Genomic DNA, 10,952 nt, shown 5'->3' with positions numbered 1-10,952 from the left:
ACCTCCCCTCACCCCCCCACCCTCCCAGAACCCCCACCCTCCCAGCACCCACCCCCAGCACCCCTCCGACCTGCTCACTGAGGGAGCCACCGTTAGCGTTTGGCATAGCTCCTCCGGCCTCTGCGCTCTGCAGAGGTACACTTCTTTTTGCTTCTCAAGAACAGAATTGGTCAGATGAGGTGGCTTCTGCCTGTAATCCCATCACTTTGGAAGGCCAAGGCAGGTGGATCACCCGAGGTCAGGAGTTCGAGACTAGCCTGGCCAACATGGTGAAACCTCGTCTCTACTAAAAATACAAAAATTAGCAGGTGTGGTGGCCCTTGCCTGTAATCCCAGCTAATCAGGAGGCTGAGGCAGGAGAATTGCTAGAACCCAGGAGGTGGAGGTTACAGGGAGCCAAGATCATGCCACTGCACTGCAGCCTGGCAACAGAGCTAGACTCTGTCTCAAACAAAGAAAGAACAGAATTATAGTCTGTATTCCTTACTTTAAACCAAAATAGAAACAGCTATATTTCTTTATTATTATAAAATAATACAGGCTGGAAGGGGGAAAAATCTGGCATGACAGAAAAGTAGAAAGGAAGAGAGAAAATTACCCATAATCACCTGTAATCCCAGCACTTTGGGAGGCCAAGGAGGGCAGATCACTTGAGGCCATGAGTTCGAGACCAGCCTGGCCAACATGGCAAAACTCCTTCCCTACTAAAAATACAAAAATTAACTGGGAATTGTGGCAGGCACCTATAATCCCAGCTACTCAGGAGACTGAGGCAGGAGAATTGCTTGAATCTGGGAGGCAGAGTTCGCAGTGAGCCGAGATCGCGACACTGTACTCCAGCCTGGATGACAAGAGCAAAAGTCTGTTTCCAAAAAAAACCCAAAAAACAAAAAAACAAAGCAGAACATTCAGAACGTTCTTCCAATCCCCGCTTCCTGGACACTCAGGTTGTTTCCGGGCTCTCTCTCTGATTGTAAACAACACTGCGATGAACATCCTCATGGGGCAGTTTTTGCCCACAACCAGGGTTATTTTGCCAGGGCTGGTTTCTGGAAATAAAATAGTTGGGCAGAGAATGTACATACTTTTGGGACTTGTAATGCCTCCGCTGGGAAAGGCGGGGCCCGCCTTCTGCTCCCCTGACAGTGTGGGAAGCAGTGTCCTCTCCTTTGCTGGGCAGCAAACGCCTCTTCCCAGTGCTGATGGGATCTTGATGCCTCTCGCCCTCAGCTGCACAGAAGCTCTGCCGCCTCTTGGGACTGGGGGTGACGGATTTCTCCCGAGCCTTGCTCACACCTCGCATCAAAGTTGGCCGAGACTACGTGCAGAAAGCCCAGACTAAGGAACAGGTAGGCGGGCTGGCAGCGGGCAGGCGCAGGAAGAGCCGGGCACCCCCGCCCTGGGTCTTTCAACGGCGGGCGCCGTTTTTCCCACCACTTGACAGACTTTTGCCGAGTGCTCACGCCGTTACCCGTCCTCGTCTATGTGCCACAAATAAAAGCAGTCGTCCCTCAGGGACCTCAAGTTCTAGTAAGGAAATGATAATAATAAAAGGTAAACAGGACATGGCTAGGAGTGGTGGCTCAGGCCTGGAGTCCCAGCACTTTGGGAGGCCGAGGCGGGCAGATTGAGCTCAGGAGTTCAAGACCAGCCTGGGCAACATGGTGAAACCCTGTCTCTACTAAAATACGAAAAATTAGCTGGGTATGTGGCACATGCCTGTAATCCTGGCTACTCGGGAGGCTGAGGCAGGAGAATCACACGAACCCGGGAGGCAGAGGTTGCAGTGAGCTGAGATGGCACCACTGTACTCCAGCTTGGGTGACAGAGCAAGACTCTGTCTCAAAAAAAAAATAAAATAAAAATTGAAGGAGGTCAGGTCAGTGAGGCTGAAGAGCAAGGGAGAGAGGGTGGTTGAATCCACAGTCAGAAATGTCAGTAAGGGACAGATCATGCAAGGTCTTAGGGGCCACAGTAAGGAGGTGAGTTTTATTCAAAGAACATAGGAAGCCAGTGAGGTTTTAAGCCAGGGAGTGACTTGATTCAGTTTGTCTTTCATAGAAAGATCCCCTTGGCTGCTGCATGCAGAATTGGGCTCAGGGATGCAAGGAGAGGCGGGGACGCCTAAGGAGGCTGCGGCCAGAGTCCTGGCCTCAGGGGGCTCACACCAGGGTGGTAGCAGGGAGGGTGGAGTGGGGGAGCACAGGCCAGGGAGGGTTTTGGAATCCAGCTTTTGGGCAGAGGCTTCTGCTGGCCCCAGGCTGGGCAGTGAAGTACCTGGATGACATAGACGCTGTGGGGGAGATGAGGAGTTTGGGAGCCCACACTGACCCAGGTTCAATCTCAGCTGGGACACTGTTGCTAGTTCCCATTTTACAGAGGAGAAAGTGGAGGCACAGAGAGGTTTATTTGCATGCCTGAGGTCAAACAGCCCCGAAGTGGCAGAGCTAGGATTCAAACCCAGGTCGTCCAGCTCCAGAGTCCATGCTCTTAACCACTCACTGTGTGGGTAGAAACTGGTTGGGGGGTGAGGGGAGGACTCCAGGGCTAACACACCCAAGCCCTTCACATAGAACCTGGCGCACAGTAGGACTTCAGTCCTGTCTGCTTGCTGTTCATGATTGTTCTTGATGGTATTTATAGTCAAGAAGCGGGGGGGTGACCTTAAGGGGGACGAGCTGGGGCCTTCCCCCATCCACCCCCGACGTCTTTGAGTCTGCTGATACGCAGGCTATGCCCTCACCACGAGCCCTGCCCCGCAGGCTGACTTTGCGCTGGAGGCCCTGGCCAAGGCCACCTACGAGCGCCTCTTCCGCTGGCTGGTTCTGCGCCTCAACCGGGCCTTGGACCGCAGCCCCCGCCAAGGCGCCTCCTTCCTGGGCATCCTGGACATCGCTGGTTTTGAGATCTTCCAGGTCCGCCCTTGTGCTGGGAGGGGGGTGTGGACTTCCTCACGCCAGACCTGGTCCTCACTGAAGCCCGGGGTCTCTTCCCCGCTCTCTGGTCTCTGTCTCCTACTCTCTGGGTCTCTGTCCTCCTCTCTCTCTGGGTCTCTGTCCCCTTCTCTCTGGGTCCTTGTCCCTCTCTCTCTCTGGGTCTCTGTCCCCCTCTCTCTGGGTCTCTGTCCCCTCTCTCTCTGGGTCTCTGTCCCCCTTTCTCTGGTCTCTGTCCCCCTCTCTCTCTGGGTCTCTGTCCCCATCTCTCTCTGGGTCTCTGTCCCCATCTCTCTCTGGGTCCCTGTCCCCCTCCCTCTCTGGGTCTTTGTCCCCCCCCCTCTGGTCTCTGTCCCCCTCTCTCTCTGGGTCTCTGTCCCCCTCTCTCTCTGGGTCTTTTCCCCCACCCGGGTCTCTGTCCCCCTCTCTCTCTGGTCTCTGTCCCCCTCTCCCTCTGGGTCTCTGTCTTCCTCCCTCTCTGGGTCTCTGCCCTCTGTCTTGGGTCTCTGTCCCCTGTCTCTATGTCTCTGTCCCCATCTCTGGGTGTCTGTCCCCCTCATCCTCCTGGCTCACGTGTCCTGTGTCCCTGCAGCTGAACTCCTTCGAGCAGCTCTGCATCAACTACACCAACGAGAAGCTGCAGCAGCTCTTCAACCACACCATGTTCGTGCTGGAGCAGGAGGAGTACCAGCGCGAGGGCATCCCCTGGACCTTCCTCGACTTCGGCCTCGACCTGCAGCCCTGCATCGACCTCATCGAGCGGCCGGTGAGCCCCAGGCCCCTCCCAGCCCACACTCGGGGCTCAGATCCGTCTCTCCCGGCATCTGCACGGCCACGGTCCAGCTCCTCCTCTGCTGGGCCTCAGGATGCCCTGTGGGTTCTGTGGGGAAGGTGACAGCACCTGCTTCCTAGATCATTTGTGACCCTAGGTGATGAGGATCCAGAACACGCCTGCTACAGGGCCTGGCTCCAATCAATCAGTTAATCAGGGCTCTCACTGTAACTATTGTTCTCACGTTTGAAAAAGAGGTTTAATGGACTCACAGTTCCGTGTGGCTGGGGCGGTCTCACGATCATGGCGGAAGGCTAAAGGCACATCTTACACGGCGGCAGGCAAGAGAGAGTGAGAACCAAGCGAAACGGGTTTCCCCTTATGAAAACATCAGAGCTCGTGAGATTTACTCACTACCACGAGAACAGCATGGGGAAACTGCCCCCATGATTCAAATACTTCCCACCGGGTCCCCCCCACAACACGTGGGAATTATGGGAGCTACCATTCAAGATGAGATTTGGGTGGGAACACAGCCAAACCATATCAGTTTAGATGCACAGATCATGAAAACTGTTCTAGAATGAACAGCTGATTTTGTGGCTCTCACTGTAACTATGGTTCTCATGTTTGTTTTTATGTCCGAGTGTGACTTATAAGAGCTAAAAATCAGCAGCCACCTGAGTGTCCAACATTAGGGGATCTGACTTACTCTCCCCCTGCTGTTGATGGCCAGGCCAACCCCCCTGGACTCCTGGCCCTGCTGGACGAGGAGTGCTGGTTCCCAAAGGCCACAGATAAGTCGTTTGTAGAGAAGGTAGCCCAGGAGCAGGGCGGCCACCCCAAGTTCCAGCGGCCGAGGCACCTGCGGGATCAGGCCGACTTCAGCGTTCTGCACTATGCGGGCAAGGTAGGGGCAGGGGCCAGCTTTGGGGCATGTGGGTGGGAGTGGGGATCAAGGAGTTTCCACTAGCTGCAGATGGGGGGAGGGTGCAAAGGGAAAACAGGGGCCTCCTGAGGTCCAAACAAACAGAGCAGGGGCCAGGAGAACCCAGGGAGCAGCAAGGACTCTGTCCAATGGGGTCAGCAAAAACTTCCTCAAAGAGGCGATATTTGCAGTGGGTTTTGAGGGTTGAGTAGGAGTTCATCAAGAGGCGATCTGTGTGCATTTTTTTCACTTATTCAGCAAACACGTGTGGGGGCCATTTGTGTGCCCAGCTCCATGCTGAGCAAAGCTGGATACACAGATCGGACGTGGTTTCTGTCCTCACAAAGATGCCTATCTGGGAGGGAGGCAAGTGCGGACCGTGAGGACATAAGGTCAAGAGGTGTTTGAGTGGAAGCTGCTAAGGGTGGCATCAGAGCCCGGGAGAGGAACAGCAGGGAAGGCTTCACAGAAGAGAATACGCCCAATCTGAAATCCACGTCAAGAGTCAGGAAACATTTCTGTTAAGGGTCAGACAGTCAGTAGTTTCAGCTTTGTGGGCCAGACGTCTCTGCCACAGCGATGCAATTCTGTCACGGTCGCACAAAAAAAGCCACAGATAATACATAAGTATCTTCAAGCCCCCAGGGCAGAAGAAAGGAAAAACAGACTGAGATACAGTTTTGGAGGGCTTTCCTGCCCCAACAAGGCCCCCATGAGTTAGACAATGAGATATAAATGAAGGTTCTATTCCAACAAAACTTTTTTTTTTTTTTTTTTTGAGACAGCCTCCCTCTGTTGCCCAGGCTGGAGTGCAGTGGCACGAACTTGGCTCACTGCAACCTCCGCCTACTGGGTTCACGCAATTCTCCTGCCTCAGCCTCCCAAGTAGCTGGAATTACAGGCATCTGCCACCATACCCAGCTCATTTTAATTTTGTATTTTTAGTAGAGACGGGGTTTCACCATGTTGGCCAGGCTGGTCTTGAACTCCTGACCTCAGGTATCTACCCACCTTGACCCCCTAAAGTGTTGGGATTACAGGCATGAGCTACCACGCCCAGCCGTATTCCAATAACAGTGTTTGCAAAAAAATGTGGCAGCCTGGATTTTGCCCATGAGCCATAGTTTGCTGACCCCTGGTTTTGATGATGTGGACCAGACAGCCCCAGAGGATGGGGGAAGGGTGGGAAGGCTCTCCAGGCAGAGGGAACAACATACACAATGACAATGGCTGGGAGGCAAGAGAGTCCACTTGTTCTTTTTTTTTTTTTTTGAGATGGAGTTTCACTCTTTTTTTTTTTTTTTTTAAAGACGGAGTTTCACCATGTTGGTCAGGCTGGTCTTGAACTCCCGATCTCAGGTGATCCAAAGTGCTTGGATTACAGGCGTGGGCCACCACGCCCGGCCCGGAGTTTCACTCTTGTTGCCCAGACTGGAATGCAATGGCGTCATCTCAGCTCACCACAACCTCTGCCTCCTGGGTTCAAGCGATTGTCCTGCCCCAGCCTCCCAACTAGCTGGGATTACAGGCATGCACCACCATGCCTGGCTAATTTTGTATTTTTAGTAGAGGTGGGGTTTCTCCAATGTTGGTCAGGCTGGTCTCGAACTCCTGACCTCAGGTGGTCCACCCGCCACAGCCTCCAAAGTGCTGGGATTACAGGCGTGAGCCTCCGCGCGCGCCCGGCCGAGATTCCACGTGTTCTGTGTGTAGCCGTCAGTTTCGTCCCCAAACTTCAGAACTTCCCCTGCACCCAGCCCTCTGCTGGGCTGTGAGTCAGACCCGGGCCCTGACCTCAGGGGGCCCCTGTCTGGTGGGGGCACATATGCAGAGAATTGTAGTGGCCAAGATCGTGACTCTGTGGAGCCCCAAAGCAAAGCCCTGAGTACCCAGAAGGAGCCTTTCTGTCACTGTGAAATCCACAGTGACAGAACCCCAGGTGGCAGGAACCACAGGGGTAAAACACCAATGTGGGAATAAACTCGTGTGTTTGAGGAACAGTGAGGAGGCCACGTTGGCTGGAGCGGAATGAAGAGGAAGCAAGTGGTGGCAGCAAGGTCACAGAGGTGCAGGGGGCATAGAGGGGGAGAGAGAGGCGCAGTTCAGAATACGGACACAAGGTGGCACCAGTGCGCTCCTCCACGGTGAGGTTCAGAGCTGGGAGTCTCAGAGCTTCTGGAAGGCTCCTTAGGAAATCCAGAGAATGTCTGAGCCTGCAAGTCATCGCCCTCCTCTGCCTGACTTCATTCAGGTTGACTACAAGGCCAATGAGTGGCTGATGAAAAACATGGACCCTCTGAATGACAACGTCGCGGCCCTGCTTCACCAGAGCACAGACCGGCTGACCGCGGAGATCTGGAAAGATGGTGAGGACCCGTCTCCCCGGCCTTGGTCCTGGGGGACTGTGCGGCCATTCTCCCAACCCACGGTGTGAGCACCTTTGTTTCAGAGGCTGAGGTCTGAACTGAGTTTTCTGCTCAGACCCAGAGCAGCCAGTGTCACAAATCATATTTCAAATTGATTGACTGATTGATTTGATTGACAAGACAGCATCCTTCTCAAGGATAAGACACTTCCCCTTCATCAGAAACAAGACAGAGATGCCCACTAACACTGCTGTTAAACATTGTTTTTTAGCAATACTAGATGAAAAAAAAAAAAAAGGAAAAAAATAATTAAGAGATTCAGCCAGGCTCATGCCTGTAATCCCAGCACTTTGGGAGGCCAAGGTGGGTAGATCATTTGAGGTCAGGAGTTCAAGACCAGCCTGGCCAACTTGGTGAAACCCCGTCTCTACTAAAAATATAAACATTAGCTGGGTGTGGTGGTGCACGCCTGTAGTCTCAGCTACTCAGGAGGCTGAGGCAGGAGAATCGCTTGAACCTGGGAGGTGGAGGTTACAGTGAGCCAAGATTGTGCCACTGCACTCCAGCCTGGGTGACAAAGCAAGACTTCATCTCAAAAAAAAAAAAAAAGATTCTACTGAAAAATAACTTATAACAACAAGAGAACAGAGACGGTGATGTTTTGCAGGTTAGCCAACTTTTAGGCTTTGCTTTCTTTGTTTTCTTACAAAGTTCCCTTCAAGGCCCCGGGAAGAAGAAAGGAAAAACAGACTGAGATACAGTTTTGGAGGACTTTCCTGCCCCCAAAAGGCCCCCATGAGTCTAACTGCCTTTTTGGATTGACACTTCTGGGGGGCATAGGCAGAGATGCCAAACACTCTGTGGTAGGACTCTGGCCTTTTCCAAGCGTTTTCTGCCACCCCCACCCCCATCCTTGGAGGAGGTCTCAGAAATGGTTTTAGAAAGCTGGCAGAACTAGCATCTTGTTTTTTTTTCCAGATCTCAAGTTTCTGGCATTTGTCAGTTGGCCTTAATCTTTAATTGATGTGAAAAGGTAGCTGTAGAAACACCGGCCCATGCAGTTTGGCAAGAAAACAAAATGAGAAAGATGAGTGGTTCCCAAGACAAACTCACAGAGCAAAAGAGCACGGAGAGCCTTGGTCTCGTGAGCTGACGCTGAAAGACAGATGTGATTTTTGCGTCTCACATGGTATTTACACAAGAGGCACTGGAAAGCAGGGCTCGACGTTCAGAAACAGAACCAGATTATGCTATGAGAATCATCTCCAGGCTGAAAATCTGCTGCCCTTTTAAAAAAAAACTTGTTCTGTTGCTGGGTGCAGTGGCTCACGCCTGTAATCCCTGCACTTTGGGAGGCTGAGGCGGGCGGATCACCTGAGGTCAGGAGTTTGAGTCCAGCCCGGCCAACATGGTGAAACCCCGTCTCTCCCAAAAATATGAAAATTAGCCAGGCGTGGTAGGCGCCTATAATCCCAGCTACTTGGGAGGCTGAGGCAGGAGAATTGCTTGAACCCGGGAGGCGGAGGTTGCAGTGAGCCGAGATCACACTATTGTGCTCCAGCCTGGGCAACAAGAGTGAAACTCCAGCTCAAAAAAAAATTTTTTTTGTGCCATCTTTATAAACACGCGATTATCCACAGTGAGCCCCCGTCTGTCCCACTGTGTGCCTGACTCCTAGAGGGTTCTGAGAGAAAAAGCGGAAGCTGCAAAACCTCCTGCACCCTAGCCTTGGAGCTGCCGTTATGTGGCTTCCTCCATAATCCTCCTAAACAAAGCCAGTCACAGGGTCTTCCCAGATTCAAGGAGCTGCGAGTCACAGGCCAAGGGTGTGAATGCAGGGAAGAGAGGGGAATCGGGGCCATTTTTGTCCCGTCTCTACCACAGCTCGCTTGAGCCCAGAGTTGGACGCCCAGTATCCTGACAGCCCAGGGAAAAAGGTAAATGAGATTAGCTCTCCTCCGGGAGATAAAAACAACAAATGGCCTGGGAGCATCAAGTTTGTTCTTGAGCTTCCCGGCAACCAGAGCAAAAAGGGTTACCTATTAAAACAGAAACAACCTCCAGAGGGAGAGATTTTCTATTCCTTGCACTGAATTCTTACAGAGGACACTCGTCCTTTCGGCCAACAGTGTGTGGATACAGAGATGAACAGGAGTTTGGAAGTTCGTGGCCAGCATTCAGGTTTTCCCTCTTGCTTTGCTCTGTGCTGTTGACTAATAACCCTCTCCTCTTTTTTTCCTGCCGCCTCCTCTCCTTCCCGCCTTTCCATGCATCTCTCCCGCCATCTCTCTGCCATCTCCCCTCCATCCACCCACACACCTGTCCTCACTCCCCAGAACACGGGGGCTTCCAGCAGTTCTCTTTCCTGGGCTCCTTCCCACCGTCGCCCCCAGGATCTGCAGGGAAGTGCAGCTCTGCTGTTTCTCCGCCAGGGGGTGGGTGTCTCTGGACGTCGACGGTGAGGCTTGCTGGAGGAGGAGGGTGGACCTGTTGGGCTGGGGACCTGGTTTTGAACATCTGTCCCCTCTCCTCTCCCTGTGGAGGTCTCTCACTCTTCCTCTGCCTCTTTGTTGGCTCCCTCAGAAGTTTCCAGACTGTAGCAGCAGAACCCTTTCTTCTAACTAAACGGCATGTAAAAGTACAAACAAATGTAATGGCACCACCTGGCGTTTCTGGAGCACTTCCGATGTGCCGTTCGCCATGTGAAGCCCTTTGGATTTATCGACGCCTCATTTGTATAATGGGATAATAGTACCAATGCCTCAGGAGGCAGGTGTTAATACTATTACCCCATTATGCCAATAAGGAAACTAAAGCACAGAGAGGTTAAGTAACTTGCTTAGGTCACACAGCCAGTAAGTGGCAGAGCTGGGATTTGAACCCAAGATATCAGATTCCAGAACTTTAGCTCTTATCTGTGCTATGAGGACTTCATAAATGGTAATTGTTGTTTCGAAAATGACAGGGACTATGGGGTAGGGGGACAGTCGAACCTGGGGGGGAAAGATCACATTTGCACCCCTGCCATGCCCCTCACCCTGTCCCAAGCGCAGATCATCTAGTTGATAGCTGATGGCCCTTGAATGGGATGAGTTTTGCAGGACATCAGATTCTGCCCTAGCTGTGGGTTCCTGAGGAACCTGGCATGATTCAGTACATAGAATTTCGGCCAGGTGCATTGGGTCGCCCCAATAATCCCAGCACTTTGGGAGGCCAAGGTGAGAGGATCGCTTGAGGCCAAGAGTCTGAGACCAGCCTGAGCAACACAGGAAGACCCCATGTCTACAAAATAAATTTAAAAATTAGTGGGCACGGTGGTGTGCGCCTGTAGTCCCAACTCCTTGGGAGGCTGAGGTAGGAAGGTCACTTGAACCGAGGAGGTTGAGGCTGCAGTGATCACTCCACTGTACTCCAGCCTGGGCGACAGTAAGACCATGTCTCAGAAAACAAACAAAACAGAATTCGAGACAGTATAGATGGAAGGAGTGGATATTTTTCACTACCTGAAGTCACACCACTAAGTGGCAAGATAGAAAATAGAATCTCTCTCTTTTGAAATCAGGCGCTTCTGGAAAAATGGTTAACATAGAGATTCTATTTTCTTGACTGGGTGTGGCGAAATCCGCCTCCCGGGTTCAAGTGATTCTCCTGCCTCAGCCTCCCAAGGAGTTGGGACTGCAGACACGCGCCACCACACCCAGTTAATTTTTTGTATTTTTAGTAGAGACGGGATTTCACCATGTTGTCCAGGCTGATCTCAAACTCCCGCCCTCAGGTGATCCACCCACCTCGGCCTCCCAAAGTGCTGGGAGCCACCACACCCAGTCAAGAAAATAGAATCTCTATGAAATCAGGCGCTTCTGGAAAAATGGTTAACATAGAGACAGTTTGCCCTATTTCAAATATTGCATGTAAGAATTTATTATGTTTTTTTTTTTTTTTTTTTTTTTTTT

The 10,952-nt window shown here is 52.1% G+C and overlaps 1 protein-coding gene across 9 annotated transcripts in view; it reads left to right on the top strand.

Moving 5' to 3' along the window:
* Positions 1–10,952, top strand: part of MYH14 (myosin heavy chain 14) — a 106,080-nt gene that overhangs the window by 43,906 nt on the left and 51,222 nt on the right. For 5 of the 9 annotated variants that reach the window (XM_032264576.1, XM_032264574.1, XM_032264578.1 and 2 more), the window contains 6 exons: positions 1,231–1,349; positions 2,763–2,915; positions 3,526–3,699; positions 4,442–4,615; positions 6,885–6,999; positions 9,336–9,434. In XM_032264576.1, the coding sequence (XP_032120467.1) occupies positions 1,231–1,349; positions 2,763–2,915; positions 3,526–3,699; positions 4,442–4,615; positions 6,885–6,999; positions 9,336–9,434 (834 nt within the window). The remainder of the gene's footprint in view (positions 1–1,230; positions 1,350–2,762; positions 2,916–3,525; positions 3,700–4,441; positions 4,616–6,884; positions 7,000–9,335; positions 9,435–10,952) is intronic. The other 4 variants (XM_032264581.1, XM_032264577.1, XM_032264583.1 and 1 more) reach the window with 1 other exon arrangement.

The sequence above is a fragment of the Sapajus apella genome, unplaced genomic scaffold (assembly GCF_009761245.1).
Source record: "Sapajus apella isolate SASKATOON/1434 unplaced genomic scaffold, GSC_monkey_1.0 scaffold144, whole genome shotgun sequence".
Lineage (NCBI taxonomy): Eukaryota > Metazoa > Chordata > Mammalia > Primates > Cebidae > Sapajus > Sapajus apella.
This window is presented reverse-complemented; position numbering and strand designations above follow the sequence as displayed.